This window comes from Ictidomys tridecemlineatus, chromosome 5, assembly GCF_052094955.1.
Source record: "Ictidomys tridecemlineatus isolate mIctTri1 chromosome 5, mIctTri1.hap1, whole genome shotgun sequence".
Lineage (NCBI taxonomy): Eukaryota > Metazoa > Chordata > Mammalia > Rodentia > Sciuridae > Ictidomys > Ictidomys tridecemlineatus.
The window spans coordinates 194,389,035-194,415,464 of NC_135481.1; the positions used below are offsets into that span (position 1 = coordinate 194,389,035).

The following is a 26,430-nucleotide window of genomic DNA, read 5'->3' on the forward strand; positions in this document are numbered from 1 at the left end:
CTGTGTGTGTGTGGGTATGTGTGTATACAGACAAAAGATTAACTGGGATTGAACTGGTTTAGAAATCAGGATTTTATGGAGTCCAGAGGGGAGGGGGCGAATCTGAAGAAGTTCTTCATTATAAAATATCAGAGAGCACCGAGAACCTACCCTTATGATGTTCTTAGATGCACGCCTTAGGGTTTACTTTATTGCTGATTACAGACTTGTAACTATTAAATGTGTGCTGCCTGGCAAGTTACACAAGTGATTCTTACATTTCCAATAAAAGCTTAAAGAAAAACAGACAAAAAAAAAACTACAAAGGGTGAGAGAAATACGAATGGCAACAGCTTCAAAATAAAGGATTTAGTAACAGAAGAAGCCTCCATAGTTGGTGTCTGCAAAAACTTAAAATTATCCAACTCATGCAGACGTTCAAATCAATGTCAGGCAGTGAACTGTTAATACTCATCCCTCGAAGCTGAAAACTAGAAAAGCCACCCACTTATATTTAGGATCACACAAACCACCTAATTTGCTCAAGGTTCAGCTTAAAGCAACATTTAATATCCTTTACAAGATGGAATCTATGACACGTTCAAAGGAAAACTTGCATTTTTGTTTAAATGCAACCATGCTCAGAAGTCTGTGATTTCCTAAGAAACTGTGCTGGGCTTAGCCAGTTAGGAAAACGCAGCTCACATCAGTGTCACACTGGCTGCCTGGAGGTAGCCTTGGAGGTACTGGAGCGCTTCCGCATTGAGGCTGGTGCTCACCATGGATGGAACCTGCAAGAGAGGGAAACCACATGCTGGAAAAGTCCTTATTGGTTCACGAGGCACAATGAAGTATTCAGGGTGAAATGACATGATGTCTAACACTTGTTCTAAAATTCTCTACAAGGAAAAAAAAAAAAAAAACAACAGCAAATGAGAGGACATAGCCAAGTCCTGGTGACCATCACAGCCAAGTTCTCGACAGGTTATCGAGCTGTTTCTATGTCTGAAGACCTCCCTAACAAAACAAAATCAGGTCACACATAGTACAGCTACACAGCTGCATGAGATTTGTGCCACGACCCACCATTTAATGTAAAAAAGTCTACAAGTGCCACCTTCAACTCCTCTGGCAAGAGCACCTCAATTTATTTTTAGAATAGGATTATTTCATACTGGGAAACACATTTCCATTCAAGGATTTTTCTCCTTTTATTTTCACTCCTAAACCTTCATTTAGAATATACTTGCTGTACATTTAAATTAAAAAATATACCTCAGCTCTAAACTCGGTGGGCTGCAGTGTGGTCACCTTCCCAGTAGAAACAGACACTCAACCACTCTACTGTCCTCTCACTTCCACCAGCCAAAGCTCTGTGACACTGAGACACCTACCCTTCCCGGACAGGCGGTAGACAGCTTGTGAAGTGACTGTGCCAAGTGAATTTTGGGGTTGTTCACCATCTGACCTACAGGGTCATGCTCCTTTTTCCCAGCAAATGCCAACTGTGAGAAGGCAGTCTGGTAACCTGGGGTGTCTTCGATGTCAATGAAATGCTCTTCATCTGGAATGGTGTCATCCTCGGGTAACTCAAAAAGGCCAATCAGAGACTGTAATAAAGGAGTCCTAGTGTGGAAGAAAACGAGACAAAAGCTCGAGAAAACACTTCAAAGACTTAAAAGCAACAACTCCTCCAAGAAATAAAACTAGTCTGAGGGGCAGGAAGGAATTTTGAAAGTAAGATGGCCACAGTGCTTACTCCTATCCAGAAACCTTCAACTCCTCTGGCAAGAGCACCTCAATTTATTTTTAAGAAACAGCTCAATGTTAAACCAAACCAAGGAGCTTGAATGATAGGAGGTTAGTTAGAAAAGTGAGCACTCAGCTGCCAGATCACTCTGGGGAAGAGTTGCCCGAGAACTCTTCCCAAAGGAAGAAGCAGAGGTGAGAGGTCAAGAAGAGGAAAGCCACTGAGACACCTGTGCTGACAGGCAGGCGCCTTTCCTGCCCCCAAAGTTCCTACTTCTAAATTCAAAATACGGCTTGGTGGGGCTTTGTTGGTTAAGGCTGTCACAAAACAGTCTTGGAAATCATCTAGAACAGCCCTTGAAGAAGGCCTGTGATCCACCACAATGAATAACCATAAATCAGGACCCTTATAGGCTCAGAGGGATGCACAACCCATGGCTTAGACCTGAGAGTGCCACGGGAGAAGCTGAGATCAGAACTCAACTGTCTTGCCCTGTGGGAACAGGCTTGGTTGATTCTGCAGTCACAGGAAAGGGGGCTGTAATCTCACAAAGACATCGGCATGGAGCACTTACCACAGCTTGGTATATTCGGTATCCATCATTGGGGGACATTCTGTTAGTAATTTGGTTATGCCAACAGCACAGATCTTTTTCTCTACATTTCCAGATACTTTCTGAATTTCAGGAATTATGATTTTTTCCAAAACCATTCCAAACATTCTGTTAACCAATAGCAAAATAAACACTAAATGTTTAAGTAATATTACCACTATAAATAGGGTTGAATATTTTTTATTTGTACTGACTCCTTATGAAATGAGTAAACTGCTAAACAAAAAGTCTCCTATTATTGGTTAGCTGAACCAAAAACCTCGGTATCAACCTCTACCCTATGGCCAACTGCCATCATCTTTTGTGAATAAACATCACCCACACGATTACGAAGGAGAAGCTTTGCAGCTTTGTTTGGTTCTGGTCTTTTATGCTTTTAAACTACAGCATCAGAGCCTGGCACAGTGGTGCAAGCCTACAATCCCAGTGGCTTGGGTGGCTGAGGCAGGAGGTTCACAAGTTCAAAGCCAGCCTCAGCAATGTAGCAAGATATCAAATTAAAAAAAAAAAAAGGGTGGGGCTGGGGAGGTTGTTCAGTGTTTAAGTGCCTTGGGTTCAATGCCTGGTACCAAAAACAAACACCCACCCAATCAGTCAACACAGTGATGCCTGGAATCCCAGTGACTCTGAAGGCTAAGGTAGGAAGATGGCAAGTTCAAGGCCTGCACAGGCAACTTAGCTGTGTCTCAAAATAGAGAATTATAAGAGCTGGGAATAACCAGTTCAGTGGTAGAGCACCCCTGGGTTCAATCCCCTGTGCTGAAAACAAATGACCCCATCATTCCACCATCAGCAGTGACTGGTTTTAAAACATTTCTGGATCATAAACTTCACAAATTTGTTTGCTTATATAACTTTAAGTGTCCATGTTAATGACTTATTATTTTTTTTTTAAAGAGAGAGAATTTTTTAGTATTTATTTTTTAGTTTTCGGCGGACACAAATCTTCGTTTTGTATGTGGTGCTGAGGATCGAACCTGGGCCGCATGCATGCCAGGCAAGTGCGCTACCACTTGAGCCACATCCCCAGCCTCATTTTTTAAAAAATGATTTGGCCAATCATTATACATTATTGAAAATACACTGGAAGTAACTGTTTTCAACAATTCTAAAAGATGCAAAATCCTTCACACTCTATGCTTTAATAAATTCTATGAGGGGCTGGGGCTCAGCGGTACAGCACTCATCTAGCCCGTGAGAGGCCCTGGGTTCAATCCTGAGCACCACATATAAATAAATAAAATTAAGGTATTGTGTCCAACTACAACTAAAAAAAAAAAGATAAAGATAACAGTACTTTGTGTTATCTGACATAGCAGAGAGAATGCCAGAGGTTAGGGAACTTTTGAGAATTAGAAAAATGATCACAGGGTTTTTTTTGTTTTTGTTTTTTATAATTTATTTTTTTTAGTTCTCGGCGGACACAACATCTTTGTTGGTATGTGGTGCTGAGGATCGAACCCGGGCCGCACGCATGCCAGGCGAGCGCACTACTGCTTGAGCCACATCCCCAGCCCCGACAGGGTTTTTTCTTTACAATTCCACACCTAAGAATATTTTAGAAACAAGAAAGACACTAACTACCCCCCAAACCAAGAACCATGAAATCACCCCTTAAATAGATACTGGTCAAACCATACTCTTTTAAAAACAAAATTTAATAAAAACCCAACTTACTTTGGTTGTATACCATCAAATATTTCTTGTAATGCTAGTGCTCCATATTTTATGCAATACAAATTAATAAAAACTAAGAAACCTGTTAAGAGAAAATGCAAAATGTCAGGAGAAGGACTCACCACCCATGCAAAATCATTAAACCACCAACTACCCTTGGCATTGCATTTATCTTCTGAGGCAATTTAACCTAGAGATTTCTGTCTTTATGTTATAAACCTTTATGTGCAATCTCTGATTTGTATTTCTTTACACTATTTCTACTGGAAAAAGGTTTTAATACCTAAACTTAATATAAAGCAAACTATGGAGCATAATAACCAGTTTGAAACTACAGTTAGCAAAACACATTTTCAATGCAAAGCTTACAAAGGATAAAAAGTACATTATCTAATCACAAAGTTTAAGGGTTTTAGGCTAATTTCCATCTGCTGCTGTAAATCACCCAAAATAATTTACTTACTCTTGATAAACTTTGTTGTTTTGGAATTCTGAAGTCTTTGGAACAGTAGAAGGAAAATTTGTTTCCGGTACTGGTCAACGGATTCACTAAAGAATTGAATAAACAACAATGAAAATCCAGTATTTTTCTGAGCACCTAACAAAACCTGATGAGGTGCACAGGTCATGCAGTCATACTCACGGAGGCATGTGTTCTATTATACTGTTTAGAAGATAGAAACCTTGGTGGTCATTTGCTTTTGATGCAATCAACTTCTGGAAGACGCCCAGTAACCCGGGCTACAACAGATCAAATGATAAACAATTTAAGAGGTAAAGATTAATTATTCCCAAACAGGCGACACATACTTTGAAAAGGGTTCACGCTGAATATTCTACTTTCCTTTTCTCTTTAGTTCTTACTTCTGAAAGGTAGGGGGGAAATCCCACTGTAAAAAGCCCCTAAGTTCTTGAAATTAACCTTTCTGCCTTTTTTCTTCGCCGCCATGAATACACGTAAGTAATAACTCAAGGATTAAACCATACATTAACATTTTCTACTTATTACTTTCCATTTTATAACGTTTAACTATTTTAAACAAAGAAAAACTAAAGTCCTGCCATTCCTAGCTTCTTCAAGCTGCCTTTGAAAATTGGAATCTAAACACGCCCACTCACAATCCTGTCGGCCGCGGCGCTGGCTATGGTGTTGGAGCCGCGCTCTAGGAAGGCCTGGAGCAGCCGCACCAGGGCAGGAATGTTCCCTGTTCTTTCCCAAAGCACTGGCTGTAGTAGGTGAGGAAATAAGGCCATGTAGGAAGACGGGATGTCATTTTTGTGCGTTTCCAGAAGCAAAGACATCACTTGAAAGACATACGGAATAAACTCTGTCAAAACAAAGTAGAAGCAGCCGTTAGCCCCAGAGGCAGTGGCTCCAGGGCGCAGGCGCACCTTGCAGAGCCGCAAAGTGCCACCATCTGGCTTCCGCCCATCACCAAAACGCAGCTTCCCTACCTTGTACATCATTTTGTAAAATTTCGGTAAACACCAGAAATAAAGCCTCCTCAAAGTTCACCACCGCAGCAGGGTTGGCTTTGCAGGTTATCCTTATGGCCAAGCAGATGGCCTCGAACATGTAGTGATTGAAGTGAGGCTTGCTCGGGTTCTGAAATCAGAAAAACCAAAGAGAATCCCCCAAACCTAATTACTCTCATAATCCAAGTGACTATAATAAATATCATTAAACATAAAACACACCTAACCTTTCTAAAACATATCTTGAAACATGAGTATTAAGGGAAAAAAATCCACTAAATTAATACTTATTTTTTTTTTTTTGCAATGGGAAATGCTTTATAAATGACTTTATGTGGTACGAAGTCATAAGCATCAAGTGAAGTTGTTGTTTTCCTCAGCTTCATTAAGATATAAATGACAAATAAAAACTGTACATATTAACAGTGTCCACCATGAAATTTGATATATGCAAACCTGAAAATGATCTCCCCACCCCCTGCCAATACTTATTTGTTTGGATTACTTTCTTTCTTCTTCTTAGCACCGGGGATGGAAGCCAGGACCTCAAGTGTGTTGGACAAACTCGCTCCCACTAAGCTACACCCCCAGCCCTGTCTGGATTTTTTTTTTATGGTCAAAAGTCCACTGTAAGAGAAGTGATTTCAGAAGCCTCAGCCCCTACCCTGGAGACAAGTCTTACGCCTGTGTGCTCTTGGAGACAGTGGTGTATGTAGGACCTGAGGAGAGCTGGGACACCAAGTCCTGCTCCGCACGAATCTTACAACCAGTGGGTCTCATGCCGTGTCACAGCAGTTTTCAGTTTTCTTTTTAAGCAAGGAAATTATTTTCCTCCAGTGAAAATTCACCTTGCAAGGAGCGCATACCAAGCACATTAAGCCAAACGACATTCGAGCAGCGACAGGGAATCTATTCTCTTCTCTTTCCATCCCCCCAGGCCCAAGTAGTTTCTTTACCTAAAACTCAGTTGAAAAATAACTACTCATTTCTCAAGTCCCTCCCACACTTCATATGAATTTATCTTGTCATAGCATAGCTAGAAATTAGCATCTGTAAAAATCGTCCACCTCAAAAGCATTTTTATTTTTAAAATTTAGTATTAATATTTACACATGAATCAAAATATCGAAAATTTTGGCCAAAGAGTGAACTTCATTTCGGGGATGTAAGAGCAAGGAACAAGAGACACAAGAACTCTGGTTTGTCATTTTATAGATAAATACCCATACAAAGCTTACCTTCTCCCATCTAAATTTTAGTTCATTTGTACTTTCTTGATTTTTTACACAAAGGTGTTACAATGAGAACAAAATCTGAGTCTATAATTAAAGGACGACCTGTTCTATCCTCGGCTTTCAGAAAAGCGTATCAGCTGCTGGTCAGTAGAAGGCACACACCCTCCCCCACACTTCACCTAGGCCTGAGTTCAAGGGCCCCAACAGTTTGGAGCAAGGGAAAAACCCCCTCACTTTCAAAATCCGCCGTTACCTTACTAACAGCTAATAGCTTCTGGGTAAGCTGAGTGATGAGAGTAGGGATATAGGGGATAATGGCTTCTTGCAGGAGGGAGAAACTTCTCATGATAGCTGTAAAATACAAAAAGAGCAAAACAAAGAGTCTAGTTAAACCTTAGGGTAAAACAGTGACTGGAGGGGGAAAGCCCACTAACTCCTCAAATACCCCCCAAAACAGCTCTCTGCATTTAAAAGTAAATTTCCCCTCCTGTTATAGGACAGGGGTTGACAACAAAATTTAGCTGGAGAATACTGAGTACTTCCAGAAGGCCCAAAACATAAAGATTTTTAAAAGCGACAATAAAAAATAACTAGATGACTCAAGAGGCGGACAAAGAGAAGGAAGGTGCAGCCGCCAGGTGTGGGCAGGGACTGTCTCAGGCTTCTCACTTTGCACCACTGGCAGAAATGACTAGCCCTAGCTTGAAGGACCTTGGCCCGGAGCAGACGGAGAGCGAAAGCGCCTGTTTCCCTCAAAAAGAGATTAGGAATCCAAGAAAAAAAATCTGAAAATACATATAAAACCAGAGTCCATACTATAAAAATGTTGCTCATTAACAGATGCCTAAAACAATTTGGCATGGGAGAGAAATGTATCTGCAAGCTAACTGTGTGTGACAGTTCTCTTTCCACAAACGTTACTTCCAGAATAAATGTTGATGGCTAGGCACCTAGCATGTGCCAGGTTAAGGGGCAGAGAGCGATCTCTCGCCTCTAAATGCACACAGGCTTCATTCCTCAGGCTGAGCTGAAGACGTACACCTCTGCCTCCCCGCCCACACCTCAGCTTGGACAGCACTTCCTGGAGAAATGAGCTACTGTGTAGCTACCAACTCAAGCAGGATTAATCTCATCTTCCCACTGCTTGTATGCTTCCCTGATGGCTTAGAGGGGTGCAGGACGGGTGAGCCTGCCTGCCCTGGGCTGGCAGAGTCCTGCTTCACCCACACAGCTGTGTGGTAGAGCAGGCGTCACACTGCTCATTCCCAGGTCCCCCAGGAACACAGCGACGAAGACCATAGACGCTCAAGTCGCTGGAAACCCACAAACACCCTGAGATGCACAAATAGATTTCCCAGGAGTCGTGACACCCAAGCAGAAAGGATCAGGGCCAGTTTCTTTGGAAAGCATTTTCTGTGACCCAGACACTCTGTTTTTGGGATGCAACAGTGAAGAGAATGAAGCTTATCCCTGAGCTAGAGCTGGCACCAGGGCGCTCTCCTAAGGGAACCCTGAGAGCCTGTCATGCGCACCCCTGCTTCACGGAGCCCTAGCGCAGCACACAGGCAAAGTTGCCACATGATCTGATATTTGCCCTCACAAACTCAACATAAGAAAGAAAAAACAGTTTGCTATGTTTTCTGTAAAGGATTCAATATTAGGCGTAGGCAAAATGGTTCTGAGAACAGTTATTAATAAACAAGCCATTATTTTTACTTTAAAATATTTAAACCTACCTATATCTAGGTAAACAATATTGAGGGTTTACCTTTGTGCTCTGAGGTCAGACACTTAGTCACATCTGTACACCAGGGAGAAGGCCTACCTTTCATAATATATTCATTTTCTGAAGAGCCAGGAAGTGTGAGAGCTTTGAAAAGGTTTGTTAGCAGAATCTCAACAAACGGTGCGATTTCTGCAGCTGTAAAACTATAGATGAAAAAACAGCTTTCAGTCACTACAAACTCTTGAGCTCATCACAGGAATACCCCTGGCAACTACTAAATCATACTTCTTGGCATAAAACTGAGCCATCTCCCACCACCGACAGTTGGTAGACAGCTTTGGAAGAATTTTTTACACGTACTTATGTTAAGCTCCAAATTAGGCACATGTGGGATGAAACACAATTGATCAAACCAAGAAACTAGGTGAACCTAAAACCATCTAAAACTGCAAAGGGCATCGTTGGTTCATTGTTCAATGAACACGAACAGCACTCAAATTTCAGGGATCTGTGTCTGTTTTTTCCTGGGGGTGGAGCAGATATGTTTTCCATCAGTTCTGGGCCCAAAGACAGGTTAATGGCTTGACTCTCTCAAAAGGATGTCCTTTCAACCCTTCAAGTGACCAAAGAACATCTACACCAAGTTCCTGGTGGAACTGCAACTGTCTTCCGTCTCCTGCCCAGAGCTCAATCTCAATGAACACACTGTGCAGAATGGCCACAACACGAGCAGGCCACCATTCCTCAGCCTTTTTGGGGGGACTAGGTGGGAAGCACAGGGGGACTGAACCTGGGGCTTTCCACCAATGATATACACCCCCAGTGGCGCCCCCCCCCATCCTTTTTCTTTCGTCGACGTTATTTTTTGTTCTTTTAAATCTTTTTAAGATAGCATCTGGCTTCATTACCCAAGCGGGCTTGGAGCTTGTGATCCTCCCGTCTGGGCTCGGTGTGTCGATGGGATCACAGGCGCTTGTCCACATCCCATCCTTGGATCAGGCCAGAAGAGCGCCTTTCTTGGTCTCCAGAGAATCACTTTGACTCAACTGTTTTTCAGAACTCAGAGTACCACTACCTCACTGCACTCTTAACTGAAGACCTCCTTTTGAAAGGCCTTCTGAGGATCTGTTTTCATCTAAATCGCATAGACACTGTGAGTATTTTAGGTCCCTGTTTCCCTCTTTCCCTTGGCTGCTAGAAGACTCTAGGTAAAATTGGGAATTTCTTTTACTATATAGGATCTTCAGATACACAGTTCTATTTATTAATCTTACCACCATTATTTTTCTTTATTCTACTTTATTTAACTTTATTGTCAGAATGCATCTATTTTATGCCTATGTTCCTAGAGACTTGGGAGGCTAAGATAGGAGGATCACAAAATTCAAAGACCAGCCTCAGCAACTTAGTGAAACCCTGTCTCAAAATAAATAAGAAGTTCTAGGAATATAGCTCAGTGGAAAAGCATTTCTGGTTTCAACCCCCAGCACTTAAATAAACAATAAATAAAGCAAGCAGGTATCTATTTGGTAAGCTGCTTCAAATCCTTTTGTTATAAGACAAAGTACACATTTATTTGTCTAACTACTAATGAAATTTTCACAGATATCTTCAACCATTACACACCCCTGCCCCAAGCTAAAAATATCTAACCCACTAGAATCCAGAACTCACAGAGTGGCGTTGTTAGGTCCACGCATAGTGAACAGCCTTTCGAGGGCATGGGCTGCGTAGGTGTGAACGACAATGCTCTCAGCTTGAAGATGATTGATTAAGAGAGGAACAGAGACTAATAGATGCTCTTTTGGTACCTAAAAAATAATAAACATGCTCTAAATCCAAGAATGCTATCTTTGAGTAAAAGATCATCTGAAGACAAGGATTTACTGATGTTAGAAACAAGTCTTTTCTTCTCCTCTTCTTCTAGCTCTGTTATAATGGGAGGTGACAATTGAGAGAAGTCAGAATTTCTACCTCCACATCCATTGGCCTTCTCACTCTATCTTCCAATTCTTTCTCTGAGCACAAAAGTGTCATCAGAGCAAAATCTTATAGAGAAGTGAACATGCCATAGAAGGGCAAGATCATGGAGAAGCAGACTAAGATTTCACTAATATTAAGTCATATTTATGACTAATTTCAAGATAATTTAATCCTCTTTTTATTTTTTTTGGGGGGGACTATATGTATATTGGCTAATATCCCAAGGATATAAAGGACCACAAAAAAATCAAATTGCATTCTTACTATAGTGAAAATATTGGTAATTATTTTGAAACTACTTACGCATTTTAGGATAAGGCAAATAAGTAATTTAGACATAAATGTAACATTTTTAAAAGTTTTAAAATACCTTATATCATCTTAAATTGAATCAGGAACAATTTTATTTCATTGTCAATGTATTTTCGGGCTCTCCCCTATGAAAAAGCCTAGAACCAGTGGTAATTCTTTAGTAATGTGCCTAGTACTCAGACATAATGATCTCTAAATAAAAACTCCCACCTTTTAAAAAAAGACAAAATACAAATGAATTAAGAGTACATTTATTTTTCTGACTACTAATGAAATTTTCACAGATATCTTTGACCATTACACGCCCCTGCCCCAGGCTAATTTAGGTCTGGCCAGGAAATGTACAAGAGCCTGGAATATCTTGTTATATACAAAAGAATGGAGGCTACTAAAAGCTCCTGGGTTGAGGACAAGACAGGCCCAAAGATGGACAACTGCAATACCCTTAAAACCTTCACCTGTCATCTTTTGGGGGGGTTGCTAAGGCACCAGCTCATTACTATGAAAACTAATGGGGGAGGGAGGAGGCAGGTAAAAATTTATCCTGTGTTTCCTGTTCGAACTGGTAATTAATATCTACAACAACATAGAGGTGGTGGTTGTACAACATAATGAATATACCACTGAAGTACATAAATGTTAAGATAGTGAATTTCATATTATACAAAGTATACCTTGATTTTTAAAATGAGATTAAAAACTGATAATGGAAAGTTCTTCACCTGAATCCACCAATCACTCTAAAAGTAAACATAAGTCACTGTATATGTCCTCATGAAATCAAAGGGTACTTATAATACATTCACATTCCTCCCAATTCAAATCTCCAACTCTACCAATACATAAGCATGCAGGGAAACAGAAGAACAAGCTAGAGTACCATGGGGGTGCAACCAGCCATCAGCAGAGTGCAAGAGACTTTCCAGATGAATGACTGACAAGTGACAAGCATAGAAGTGGGAGGGGAAAGAATCTCTTTTAAATTTAGAGATTTGAGACATAATCATAAGTAAAATTTTTAACGAAGCCATTATTAAAAGGCAAGATGCCAAAGGAAAATCAAGCATCATCTGAAATCCTAAGTTATTAAAGAGTTAAGGTTGGATTGGTTAGGTGTAGATATCAAATATGATGGCACAGATTAGAGAAGCTGGTATTTGTGATAAAACTCCTAAGTGGCGTAACAAATAAAAAGGCACTTACTTGATTCCTAAAAATCATAATATATTTGATACCATCAGCTTTAAGAACAGGAAATTCATTCACTATTAAAAAAAATAATAAGTTAAAGTTACGTAAGTGATAAGGATAGTTACTCTCCAAATGAGTGACAACAATGAGTTTTAAAAAATAACTACAATGTCAAGTAATTAAAATATATAACTTAATTATATCATGACCTACTATGTAGCCACTAATTCAGGCAGGATTATAAACAATTTTATCTTCCCCTTGCCTTTAAGCTTCTAAACAGATGAACACTTATTACTTGTACAATCATTAAAATGAATGGTGCTATAGCTCAGTGGTAGAGTGCTTGTCTAGCACAACTGAGGCACTGAGATCAATTCTCAGCACTGCATATAAATAAATTTTTTAAAAAAATAAAGGTCCATCAACTTAAAAAAAAAAAAAGTGATTTGGGCCATGTGCAAATACATTCCCAGAATACCAGCTATACTGAATCAAGATCATTCTTTCTGAGATTTGCTTTAAATTACTCTAGTGGTGGGAAAATAAATCAATGAAAGGGATAAAACACTGGCCAGTTATTAAAGAGGGATGATGATCACACAGAATCTCATAATACCCTGTCTACATCTAGGTACATGTAAATTTTCCAAAAATTTTTTTTTTTGAAAAAGGAATTATTTTGCCAAGCATAGTGGTGCATGCCTATAATTCCCCGGGGACGCACGAGGCTGAAGAAAGAGGATAATAAGTTCGAAACCAGCCCGACAACTTAGTGAGACCCTGTTTCAAAATAAAAAAATAAAAAAGGGCTGGAAATATATCTCAGTGTAAATCCCCAGTATTGGGGGAATAAAAAGGAGTGGGGTGCTGGGGTTGTGGCTCAGTGGTAGAGTACTTGCCTAGCTCATGTGAGGCTCTGGGCTTGATCCTCAGTATCACATAAAAATAAACTAATGAAATAAAAGTATTGTGTCCAACTACAATTAAAAAAGTATTTTAAAAGGGAGGGATTATCTTAATCTAGAATAATACACACTCATAAAAAATAGGAAAACTGTTGTTAATTTATCTGTTTTGGGCTGGGGTTGGGGCTCAATAGTAGGGCGCTTGCCAAGCATATGTGAGGCACTGGGTCAATCCTGGGAACCACATAAAAATAAATAAAATAAAGGTATTAATAATAATAATATATTATATATATATATGTTTTTATTTATCAGTTACAAGCACTTTGAAATTGTACTTCAAGTTTTAAGAATTCCTTTTTTGGTACCTGGGATTGAACTTGGGGGCACTCGATCACTGAGCCACATCCCCAGTCCTATTTTGTATTTTATTTAGAGACAGGGTCTTACTGAGTTGCTTAGAGCCTCGCCGTTGCAGAGACGGGCTTTGAACTCAGGATCCTCCTGCCTCAGCCTCCTGAGCCACTTGGATTACAGGTGTGTGCCACCGCGCCTGGAAAGAGTTCATTTTTCAAATGGTAAGGAAAAGGAAACCACAGAACAATTCCTGTTGATACATGATAACAAATTAAGATGTCAGTCTACTTAACCCTATCTTCCTTCCATATAAACAACACACTCTATCAAAAGTTCATTTCAAGGGCTGGGGCTATAGCTCAGTGGTAAAGTGCTTGCCTCGAATGTGTGAGGCAGTAGATTCGATCCTGTGTGTAAAGATACTGTGTGTTCATCTACAACTCATTAAAAAAAAAAAAAAAGTTAATTTCAAGGGCCTGGAGTTGTAACTTAGTGGTAGAGTGCTTGCCTTGCACATGTGAGGCACTGGGTTTGATTTTCAGCACCGCATATAAATAAGTAAATAAAATAAAGGTCTATCAACAACTAAAAAATAAAAAAATAAAAATAAAAAAAGTTCATTTCAAGCCGGGCACATCTAAAATCCTAGCAGCTCAGGAAGCTAAGGCAGGAGATCTTGAGTTCAAAGCCAGCTTCAGCAACTTAGCAAGGCCCCAAGCAATTCAGCAGTGAGACCCTGTTTCTGTAAAGAAAGGATAAAAAAAGAAAAGAAAAAAAGGCCCAGGGATATGGCTCAGTTGTTAAGTGACTCTGGATTCAATCTCTGGTACAAAAAAAGGGGGTGGGGAAGAGAAGAAGAAGAAAAGTTCATTTCAGAGCCAGGCAAGGTGATGTATATCTGTAGTCCCACCCAAAACAAAAGATTACAAATTTAAGGTCAGCTTGGATAACTTAGCAAGAAATGTAAATTTAAATTTATTTTACTTTTTTAAAAAGGGCTGGTGATATAGCTCAGAGGTAGAGGTTTCCCTAGTAAGCACTAAGTCCTGGGTTCAATACCGAGTACTACAAACATTAAAAAGTATTAAAAAGTCAATTTCAGGGCTGGGGTTGTGGCTCAGTGGTAGAGCACCTGCCTCACATATGTGAAGCCCTGGGTTTGATCTTCAGCACCACATAAAAATAAATTAATAAAGGTATCATGTCCATCTACAACAACAAAAAAAAAAATTTAAATTTTTTTTTTTTTTAGTATCATGGTAACACAAAGAGTTCTTATTATGTCATAACTTCATAGTATACTGATACAAATAGAAATTTCAGGTATAGTACAAGTTGTAAGAAAGAAAACATTCCACAAAACTCACCATTAGCTGATTTTAAATCAGGAAGGATATGATTCACAAAGAACTCAGTCAGGTTTACTAGTTCATTAGCTTGAGTAATTCCATGCTGAAAAGGAAATTTGTAACAGGGTAAAATAACACTAAATGCCTGCACATATAGCCAAAGCAGATATTTAATCAATTTTAGAAAAGCACAATAAAAAAGCAGATGAACATTTCAAAATACAGTTTATATATAAAACAAGATTATCTTAACAGACAACAAAGAAACTTGTCTAAACTGAATAGCTAAGTTCAAGTTAATCATGTTTATACAGTGAGTGTCAGTGTATAAACATAACCATAACAAATGTGGCATCTGTAAAGAAACTTAAGTGCTTGGGGCTGAGGTTGTGGCTCAAAGGTAGATCGCTTGCCTTGCACATGTGAGGCACTGGGTTCGATCCTCAGCATTACATAAAAATAAATAAATGAATAAATAGAATAAATGTTAAAAAAAAAACAAAACAAAGAAACTTAAGTGCTTAATACAACAAGAGAAAGCTATCTTTCTCTGGTATTTTTTTATCAGAACCAATAGGTTATCTTGTGAAACAAATTGTATTATGAGAGAGAGATTATTTCTTTTTTAATTCTGTGGTTACTGACCTCTGTTACAGAAAGAAAACTACACTGAAAAGATTTACCTTCTGTGTTTGGGCTTTTGATGCCAAAGATGTCACCAGGTAAATGGCAGCATCTTTGTGTTTCCAGTTGACAGATGGATTTTTTGCATATTCCTGGAGCATGGAATTAACATAACCAGAGAAGATTCCTGTCACAGGTCCCTCAAAAAACTTGCATAATCCTCGAACCAGATCACATGCAGCCCTTCGTCTAGTATCAATATCTACAAAGTCAAAAGGAAATATATCTTGGGAGACAGAAAGCAGGAGCAAACAAGTGATCCAGCTTATATAAAAAAGAAATTGCCACCCAATAACTGTCAACAATGCATATCATAAAAGGAATATTGTCTCCCTCCATAAGAAACACAAAATGAGAATAAAACCAAGGAGTTCATAGAATTATCATAAACATTACCTAGAATATAAAAAAGGGCAAATGATTCAATTTGATACTTTTGGGCAGGGCATGTAAGTGCTGCTTTTTAAAGCTGTTCAAGTTAAAGGAGGAATACAGTTGTTAGTACAAATCCTTATCCTAGCTCCTACTCCTCCCTATGGAAAATACACTTGAAAGTGGTAAAAAAAAAAAAAAAAAAAAATACACACCAGAGCCTTCCAAATCTCTTCTTATATACTCTTCAGAATTATCTTCAAATGCTTCTTCATCAGCAGCTACAAAGAAAGTTGAAATTTACAATCATTTCCAGAAGATACAGCAAAGCACACTTTCCTATCTAATGATTTCTTCAAATACATCATCACCTTGAGTAGAAACAGCTTTGAGACACTGAGTGTCCCTGGAATTAACTTTCACTAATAACTTTCAAAAGTGAGGGGCTGGGTTGTGGCTCAGTGGTACATGCTTGCCTAGCATGCGTGAGGCACTGGGTTTGATCCTCAGCACCACGTAAAAATAAAATAAAGATATTGTGCCCACCCACAACTAAAAACTAAAAAGGAGAAAAAAAAAAAAAAAAGAACTTTCAAAAGTGGGTGTTGGAGATCAATCCAGGAATGTTGACTTTATATTGTTCCAAATAAGGACATTAAAACAAACAAACAAAAACAAAAATAACCATACTCACCATTTTTTGATAAGTCATTTAAACAAGTAGCAGACTAGCAGACAATATCAGAATAAAGATCTGTCCTTTACATGTAGTTTTAAGAAAACACAGAAGGAAATAACACCTCACACCTATTGTCTTTAATTTACCATTTTGTTCCAGACTGATAAGCAATCACTTCTCTAATGACTACTGTGATATAAAACCTAATCCCTTCCATCTTCACTAAATTTCTTTACAAGTATGAGAAGAGGCATACATACAAATAGAGGGTCTTAGAACTATTTAACTTTAAACACAAACTAAGTGGGTTTTGATCTGTATATAATTAGTTAAATCACTTTTCCACTGTTTGAAAAACAGGTATTGCCTTGGTGAAGCACTAAATCAACAAAACCAAATCTTTTCCATAAACTGAGAACCTATATTTCTTCTGTGTAAGATATTGAAAGACTTAATCAATATTTTTATGAAAAAACAAAACAAACCTTACAGTACAGCAAGCCCATTACAGCAAGACTTATATCACAGATGCCCCATTTTCTGCCTTGGTTTAGAAAATAGGCAATAAGTAACCTGCAAGGAGTTTTATTTGAATATATCATCTTGTAATCAATTAGATTGAATGTTTCAAAAAAAAAAAGGGAAGACTTTTGAAGTTTATGCTAACATACTTTAATTACCTCTAAATTCCATGTTAGGCACAATAACCTTTTCACAGATACTTGTCAGTGTGTTCTGGTCCTCAAACAGATTCTTATAATGAGGTCTTTCACAAACTGAAGCCAGAAATTGAATTGCGTTACTCACCAACTGAAACAAAGGAAAAAAATAAGAATATTTTAAAAACAAAACCAAACAGTTCATTTTTGAGGAAGGGTGGGGGGGAAGGAAATATCTTTCATTTCTCTCCACCACCATCTTACCAAATCATATTTAACCTCTTGACCTGTTGTAACTAGTAAATTCCAGATGGCTGTGACAAAACGAGGCAGGTACCGCTGAAATTCTTCATCATACTTTTGTGCATAGAGAGCAGCATTATCACAGATCTGTGATTTTAAAAGCTCCAATAAGCCTGCTTCCTCTTCATCCTCACATAAAAGAAGAGATAAAACTCAAAACATGTGACTTTAATGGTTTACAAATAGTTTATCCAAGTTTCCATATTCTCTACCATAAATAAGGGGAGTAATTTCTCAGTGAGACTCCTCTATTTATTTTTATGTGGTGCTGAGGATCGAACCCAGTCTCGCACATGCTAGACAAGCACTCTACCATTGAGCCAAACCCCTGCCCTGAAAGAGATTTTTAAAATTTAAATCAATTTTAGTAAACTACATCTATGCCAACAATCTGATGGGCACATTGGCTCACACCTGTAATCCCAGGAACCCGGGAGAGGGTAAGACAGGAGGATCACAAGTTCCAGCCCTGCCTCAGGAAAACTTGGTAAGACTCTGTCTCAAAATTTTAAAAAAAAGGGCTGGGGATGTGGCTCAAGTGGTAGTACGCTCGCCTAGCAAGTGTGAGGCACTGGATTCGATTCTCAGCACCACATAAAAAAATAAAATAAAGATATTATGTCAAACTAAAAAATAAATATTAAGAGGCTGGGGATGAGGCTCAAGCGGTAGCGCGCTCGCCTGGCATGCATGCGGCCCGGGCTCGATCCTCAGCACCACATACAAAGATGTTGTGTCTGTCGAAAACTAAAAAATAAATATTAAATAAATAAATAAAAACAAAACCCCAGGACTGGAGAGGGTAGGGATATATCTCAGTGGGAGAATGTCCCTAAATTCAATTCCTAGTATAAAAAAAAAAAAGAAAAAACCAGTGAAATATTTCTTATTAATCACTACAAGTAGCCTCAAAGTTTTCAAATTAAATAAATCCTTTTTTCTGATTGCAGAATTACAAAATATTTCCATATCACACCGAAAAAAAAAAATGCCTATTATAGAAACCTGAATGATAAAGAGCACATCACACTCTCTGTAATAGTTAAGATACATCCTTGTTGCCTTCTCCCAAAAGGTTTATCATTTCAGATATATTAAGAGGGGATGGGGATGTGGCTCAAGTGGTAGCACACTCGCCTGGCATGTGTGTGGCCCGGGTTCAATCCTCAGCACCACATACAAACAAAGATGTTGTATCCGCCGAAAACTAAAAAATAAATATTAAAATTCTCTCTCAAATATATTAAGATGTGCATTTGCACATCTTTTGTCCCTACCCACAAAAAAGCTAATGCTACAGGATTCTCACATACAGTGTTTGGTTATAAAATAGTGAACCACCATTAAAAAACAGCCATGCTCCTTCAAATACCTTAAAGCACTGTTTCTGGCTGCTTTCACACAACTGCAGAGTCACAGCAACACAAACCATCTGGCTGCACCAAGCAGAAAATGTTTACTAGCTGGCCAGTTATGGAAAATGTCTTCACCCTAACCTAACTGTGACAGTGATTTGAGCCAGACATCACAGTTTATTCTTTAAAACCTAAATTTATTTCAGATGCAAGTGTGAAGAAAATCTTTTGTTTTTTGAAGGAGTAGATTTTTTTGTTTTTTTCCCAACTGTATTTTTAGTGGAATAATTACAATTAACATAATTATTTTACAGGAGCACATCTTTTTTGTTTCTTTTAACTTACTCCAATGCAGACTTTTTTTTTTAATACAGCAATGGTCTGTTTTTCTTTGTGTATCCCACCTTCAAAATCTGAACTGCTAATTCTGATTTGTTTTATCTGGTTTGCTATACATTCTAAATATTTTAAAATCTTTATTTATATTTATTTTTATGTAGTGCTGAGGATGGAAACCATGCCTCACACATGGTAGGCAAGTGCTCCACTGCTGAGCCACAATCCAGCCCCTAAAAGTTTGTTTGTTTGCTTTAAAGGTATTACGGATGAACACAGGGGTGCTCTATCACTGAGCTGTATACCAAACCCTTTTCATTTTTTTTAGATAAGGTCTCATTAAATTGCCCAGGCTGGCCTCTGACTTGCAATCTTCTTGCCTTCCCCTCCCAAGTAGGTGGAATTACATGCATGCACCACCAGCCCCAGCACAAGTAGATCTGGAATATATTAATACATGAGTAAATGGGCAGCACAAAATAAGCACTATATGTTGAAAAGTACATACTCCAAACCCAGATCAGAAAACTTTACATATTATAAACATCTGCAATTTTCCCTGTTGCCCAACCTATGAATGATTTTTTTAAAAAGAGGCTAACGTTATATAAATTTTTGTAAGAATATTCAAAGACAAGTAACTTATTTCATAGAATATTTGTGACTACTTTAAAGCTTTACTTTCAATAATGTAGTAAAATAGCCTTATCTGTACACTGTAACTTAAGCCAGGTCCAAAATATGACTTTTTTTTTTAACATATTATACATAACCAAATATGGACTATCAAACAGAAGAAATTACTTGCACTTGTAGAATTCTATCTATTAACATTCTGGAGCAAACAGGTTTTCAGAGGGTACCCAAACAACTCTTAATGAAAGAAAAATGCTATTTATGCAACAATTTAAATACTTACATCAGTTTGTAGAAGCTTATTATCCAGTGTCAACAGGGTATGAAAATTGTTCATCCAAGTTTCCATATTATCTTCAAAAAATTCAGGAAGATCCTAAAGAATAATTATATTGACTTGAAACTTTCAATTAAAAAAATAATAAGTATACTATTCAATAAATTTCTCTATCACAATAAACATTTTATGCATGCCTATGGTCTTAAGTCCAAACTGTTGTTGAAAAACATTATTTATTGTGACAAGAATTCTCTGCTCCAGCTAGGTCTGTGGCAGCTGAATAAACCACTCTTTTCCTCTTTTTGTGTATTTTCATCACAAATGATGATACCCTCTACCCAATCCCAATCTATTTACTCTTTCAAGGTCCAGCCACACTATACAGTGCCTTTCCTTAAATGACAGTATTTGCTGGGGGCAGTGGTACACGCCTATAATCCCAGCAGCTCAGGAGGCTTTGGCAGTAGAATTGAAAGCCAGCCTCAGCAAAAGTGAGGCACTAAGCAACTCAGTGAGACCCTGCCTCTAAATAAAATATAAAATGGAATGGTAATGCAGTTCAGTGGTTAAACACCCCTGAATTCAATCTCTGGTACAAAAAAAAAAAAAAAAAGCCCAGTGCTTACCAATATGCCCCTTTTCTTTCTGAACTACTGCACTTACTATAAGATGATGAGCAATTCAGACTCAAACACACGATCTGATATAGTTGCTGATTTCCTGGGACACAGTACAATACTCCCTTCTTAGGAACAACCCCCTAAGAGAGATGATGCCTCCTTTGGGTTCCTTGTGTTTCCTAAGCTTCATTTCTCCTGACTTTTAAGAATCAGAACTCAGGGGCTGGGATTGTGGCTCAGTGGCAGAGCACTTGCCTAGCCATGTGTGAGGCACTGGGTTCAATTCTCAGTACCACATGTAAACAAATAAAGATCCAATTCTATTAAAAAAGAAACAGAACTCAAAAGAAGGTATAATATAAAACAATATTCATTTAAGTAAAAATTTCTCAAACTGCCATGTAGCTAAACACGTATGTGGGGCATATCACTTGGGCTGTTTTCTTCTATTGTACCCAAGAGAATACAATTTTCTTCTGGGTAATGCATTACCACTATGAGCGTAGTTATGATGTGAGGAAAAGTTCATTACTGCCTATGAATAATAAAAAGGCCAAATCCTAGCTTTGCACAGTAGCCGAGGCAGGAGAACCTCAAGCCTCAGGCCATCCTAGGCAATTTATCAAGAACCTGGGGATGTAGCTCAGTGGTAAAGCACCTCTGGGCTCAATCACGATAGTCAAGAAAGAAAAAAGACCAAATCCTTCTTTTTCCTAATATACAGCACCCTGTGTCAGCACCCTTAGCTTGGTCCTGGAGCTCTGAATCTTAAAATTAATGAATCTCAAACAACAACAACAAAAAAATGATTGGAGGCTACAATCTCATTAACAACACAGTACCCAGGCCTTTTTTTTTTTTTTTTGAGTTGTATATGGATACAATACCTTTATCTATTTATATGTATATGGTGCTGAGGATTGAACCCAGTGCCTCAAACTTGCAAGGCAAGTGCTTCAGCACAGAACTACAACTCCAGGCCTTTCTTGCTATTAACAAAGGTTCTTATCCTCTTTGAAGCCTGGTACTTCAGTCTTCTATCTCCCCCATATCTTCCAATAAAAGCCCTTTTGTACAAGCTAGCCAGGAACCCCTAGCCAAAATATTGTTGCTCTAATGTTAATATCCATACAAATGAACAAAAGAGGAAACCTTAAAGGTCTAATTTCTCAGTGCCTTCAATCAAATAGTATACTCTAAAAGGGTGACATGAAATGTGGGGCTCCCTTAACTTATTGGATCCAAAAGAAAGTTATTTTCTCCCATGAAACATCCATTAGACTATTTAGGGAATACTGTATAAAATAAAATACTGAATCAGGCACAGTGGTGCACACCTGTAATCTCAACTACTAAGGAGGTTGAGGTAGAAGGATCACAAATTCAAGTACAGCCTGGGCAACTTGGCGAGATCCTCTCTCAAAATAATAAAAAGAGCTCATTAGTTGAGTGTTTGCTTAGCTTGTAAAAGGCACGGGTTCAATTCCCAGTATTGAACCAACAAAACTGGATAAAGTTCATGATGAATAGGAAGAGCGTGGCATGGTGGTGCATACTTTTACTTCCTGCTACTTGGGAGGCTGAGGCAGGAAGATTTCTTGAGTCCAGGAGTTTGGGGCCAGCCTGGACAACACAGCAAGACATAATCTCATGAAATAAAGAAAGAAGGCAGGAAGGAAGAAGAAAGGAAAGAAGGAAGGAGAGACAAAAAGGAGAGCCAGAAAAGATTTTCCTTCAGAAAAATTAATTCTGGCAAAGAAGTCTTTATCCACTGGATTATGTTTGACATCAAAAACAGAAAGAAAGGGGCTGGGGTTGTGGCTCAGTGGTAGAGCACTTGCCTCGAATGTGAGGCACTGAGTTCGATTCTCAGCACTACATACAAACAAATAAAGGTCCATCAATAACTAATAAAACATTTATAAATAAATAAAAAGGTATTGCATCCAACTACAACTAAAAAATAAATATTAAAAAAGAAAGAGAAAATAAAAAACAAGAAATTAAATGAGGGCTGGGGACATAGCTCAGTTGGTAGAGTGCTTGCCTCACATGCACAAGGCCCTGGGTTCAATCACCAGCATCACAAAAGAAAAAAAAAAAAAGAAGAAAGAAATTAAATGAAAACTTACCTGAAAGTTTAAACTGTAGAACAATTTTGAGATTAGAATCAAGGAAGAAAAAAGAATCCTCAAGGCAGAGGCATCATTTGCATGGGTACTGCACAGTTCAATGGTGGCCTTGGAAAGGAATTTAGGAACATTGTTTTAGTGTTAAACCCCACGCTCATCTTAGTGAAATACCCTTGCTTTCTGCTGACACTACTCCTATTTCTTCTCTAAAATGTAGCTTTAAATCATAGTTTATGGTTAAGTAACAGAAAAACAAGTATACATTTTTAACTTATCCATAACATCATTCGGAAAAATCTAATGCTAATATTCTGAATTATACCAGTCACCTATGTACATATATATATTACACAAAATCATTTTTATGCTCATTAAATAATTTCTCTGCCACCTGACATGTTGTTTCTAATTTTGCTCATTATTCTAACTATAGTAGGCTTATCTACAAAATTTTTGGGCACACCTCTAACTTCCAAGACAGCACTATATAAAAGCACAGGTTTTGAAAGATAGATCTGCATACAACCCAGATTGTATTACTCATAAGGAGTGTTATTTGAAGAAACTAGGTTATTTTACTATGAGCCCTAATATCCTTACCATTACATGTGAATAATGCCTATCTCATAGAGAGTATGAGAATCAAATGAGAAAATATGAGAAGTCCTACTCTCTGTACACCTACTATGTAAAAGACAATAAATATCACTTCCTATATCCTTGAGTTAGGGTATGTAACACTAAGAGTTTCTCAATGAAACTACAGCATATATCATTCTTAATGGTGAAATATTGAAGCCTTCTCTTGAGATCAGGACTAATACAAAGATGCCTTCTATTACCACTTTAATTCAAAAAGCATTGTGCTGAAGGTCATAGACAATGTACTAAAACAAAGTAATAGAAGTATGCAAGCATGGAAAAGAAAAAATAAAACCATCATTATTTGCAGATAATGCAAGTGTGTTCACAAAAAATCCACAAGAATCTTCAGCTAAACAGTTATACCCAACGAGTTAACCTAGAAAGGTAACTAAACATAAAGTCAATATGCAAAAACTTAATCAAAAAACCCACATTCTTCTACAAAATGATAAAATTATGTATATATCCTATGTATCACAAGAGTAAAATTTAAAACACCATTTAAACACTATCTGGAAAAAAAATAAAATAAAATGCTCCAAAATAAAGCCAACAAAAGACATAACGTATCCTCTACTAAGAAAACCATAACCCAATGTTGAGAAAAATTAAGACCTAAATAAACGGGTATACCCAGTCATTAAAAATTAAATACTCTACAGATCTCATTTCTTTCCCAAATTGATCTACAGAATTGATAAAATCCCAAGCAAAATTAACCAAAAAAGGAAAAAAAAAAAAAAACAGCTTTTCTCAACAAAATATCCCACTCTGGAAAAGTAGTACAATTTCTTTTTTTTTTTTTTTTTAAAGAGAGTGAGAGAGGAGAGAGAGAGAATTTTTTAATATTTATTTTTTAGTTCTCGGCAGACACAACATCTTTGTTGGTATGTGGTGCTGAGGATCGAACCCGGGCCGCACGCATGCCAGGCGAGTGCGCTACCGCTTGAGCCACATCCCCAGCCCAGTACAATTTCTATACCAAATGAACTTGGCACAGAATATTTCACTGTAACATGGTTAAGACTTTTTTTTTTTTTTTTGCAGGGGGTGGGGTGTGTGTGTGTGTGTGTGTGTGTGTGTGTGTGTGTGTGTGTGTGTGGTACTGGGGATTGAACCCAAGATTACTTTATTCCTTGGCTACTATGTCTCCAGCTCTTTTTTTTCTTATTTCAAGACAGAGCTTGCTAAGTGGCTTAGGGCCTCACTAAATTGCAGACTGGCAGTCCTCTTGCCTCAGCCTCCCAAGTTACAGGGATCACAGACCAGTAAGCCCAGCTGGCTAAGATTTTTGACATCATGAAAAAGAAATAAACATCTTCACCAATCTAATAGGGGGGAATCAATTATCCCACTTGGCTTAATTTTATTATAGTAATTAAAAATGTACTATGAAACCCTGTACATACTCTACATTACTGAATATTACATAACCTTCTTATATATGTTTTTTTTTTTTTCCCTTTTTTGCTTTACTGAGGATGGCACCGAGGCTGCTTTACCACTGAGCTACATCACTAGTCCTTTTAAATGCCAGGTGTGGTGGCACACACCTATAATCCCAGCAGCTCAAAAGGCTGAGATAGGAGGACTTCAAGTTCAAAGCCAGCTTCAGCAAATTAGCAAGGCCCTAAGCAGCTCAGTGAGATCCTGTCTCTAAATAAAATACAAAATAAGACTGGGGATGTGGCTCAGTGGTTGAGTGCCCCTCAGTCACCCCCCCACACACACCAAAAAAATCACTAGTCCTTTTAATATTTTGAGATGGGGGTCTTGGAAGTGCCAAACATCCAGCTAACCTTTCCTTTGAAAATAAGAAATGAACAGCTTTTCTGGAGTTAGCGCAAGACTTGGTATGAGTCAGGCATCGTGGTGCATGCCTGTAATCCCAGTAGTTCAGGAGGCTGAGGCAGGAGGATCAAAATTAAGAGGCCAGCCTCAGTAATTTAGCAAGACCCTAAGCAACTTAGTGAGACCCTGTCTCAAAATAAAAAAAATAGGGCTAGGGCTGCAGCTCAGAGGTAGAGCACTTGCCTTGCACACGTGAGACACTGGGTTGAATCCTCAGCACCACATAAAAATAAACAAATAAAGACATTTAAAAAATAAAAATCAATAAAGAAATTCAAAAGGCAGGGGGATATAACTCCTGGTAAAATACCTGTGGGTTCAGTCTTGGTACAAATAAACAAACAAAGCTAGGGTTGAGCCAGGTGCAGTGGTGCACACCTATAACTCCTTGACTTGGTAGTCTACAGCAGGAGACTGCAAGAAAGAGGCCAGCCTGGGAAATCTAGCAAGACCTTGTCAGAAAATAGAAAATGCTACGGAATATTGCTCAGTGGTAGAGCACTCCTAGGTTAAATGACTAGTACCACAAAAACATAACAAAATAAAAACTTAAAAAACCCTAACAACTAGGTTTAAAATCAGCCCCTATTAGCTGTGTAAACCCTCTTTCCTGTAAAAAAGGAATTAACATCTTTTTCAAATCTTATACAAAACCAAGAACATGTTTAGGAAAGTAGCTTATGCACTGAAAAATGAAATAATTAATTTAATACCTATTCAAATCAAAATGTGGATCTCATTCTTTAGAGATACATAATTACTTGGGTGAAATAATATGATGCCTAGGATCTGCTTTTAAATATTCCTACGAAAGTAGGGGAATAGGTAAAAAATCCAAAATATTGGGTAATTGTTATACTTACATAATAGGAGTTCATTATATCATCTTCTCTACTTCTGAATGGTTTGAAAGTTTTCAAAATAAATGCTGCCTCCATAAGAAAAACCACCCTACTAAATAACCCTTCAAGCATTTCAAAATTTACACAAAAATTTAAGCAATTTTAAAATACTAAGTTATTTAAAAATATCTCTAAGATATTATTCCATACCTTAAAGAGATTAGTCAAAGGCAAGGCAAAGGCATCCAGAACAAGCTTAATTTCAGTCCATAACTCATTTGACTTAAATTCATGACGATATCTAGAAAATTAAGGTAAAGTAGATAAATTTACAAATTTTGTTTACTCACTTTAGGTCTTCAAAGACGGATGTTCATTAAACATTTGAGTAGACAGACATCTATGACTAGATGATTTCCTGAAATTCAAAGGGAATTCTTGGTTTTCTTTTTAAAGGAATCAAAACTAATTATTTCACAG

General features: G+C 38.0%; 1 protein-coding gene across 1 annotated transcript in view; it reads right to left on the minus strand.

The window, feature by feature from the left end:
- Positions 1-527: 527 nt before the first annotated feature.
- Positions 528-26,430, minus strand: part of Cse1l (chromosome segregation 1 like) — a 44,263-nt gene continuing 18,360 nt past the window's right edge. Inside the window, exons 6-25 of the mRNA XM_005325228.4 lie at positions 26,161-26,251; positions 22,613-22,720; positions 19,864-19,956; positions 17,215-17,382; positions 16,972-17,101; positions 15,828-15,893; positions 15,240-15,442; positions 14,575-14,659; positions 11,955-12,016; positions 10,131-10,267; positions 8,556-8,659; positions 6,984-7,081; positions 5,475-5,625; positions 5,139-5,347; positions 4,663-4,760; positions 4,483-4,568; positions 4,020-4,101; positions 2,304-2,450; positions 1,374-1,605; positions 528-770 (exon numbers count right to left, since the gene is read on the minus strand). Coding sequence (XP_005325285.1) covers positions 681-770; positions 1,374-1,605; positions 2,304-2,450; positions 4,020-4,101; positions 4,483-4,568; positions 4,663-4,760; positions 5,139-5,347; positions 5,475-5,625; positions 6,984-7,081; positions 8,556-8,659; positions 10,131-10,267; positions 11,955-12,016; positions 14,575-14,659; positions 15,240-15,442; positions 15,828-15,893; positions 16,972-17,101; positions 17,215-17,382; positions 19,864-19,956; positions 22,613-22,720; positions 26,161-26,251 — 2,440 coding nt within the window. The 3' untranslated portion in view covers positions 528-680. The remainder of the gene's footprint in view (positions 771-1,373; positions 1,606-2,303; positions 2,451-4,019; positions 4,102-4,482; positions 4,569-4,662; positions 4,761-5,138; positions 5,348-5,474; positions 5,626-6,983; positions 7,082-8,555; positions 8,660-10,130; positions 10,268-11,954; positions 12,017-14,574; positions 14,660-15,239; positions 15,443-15,827; positions 15,894-16,971; positions 17,102-17,214; positions 17,383-19,863; positions 19,957-22,612; positions 22,721-26,160; positions 26,252-26,430) is intronic.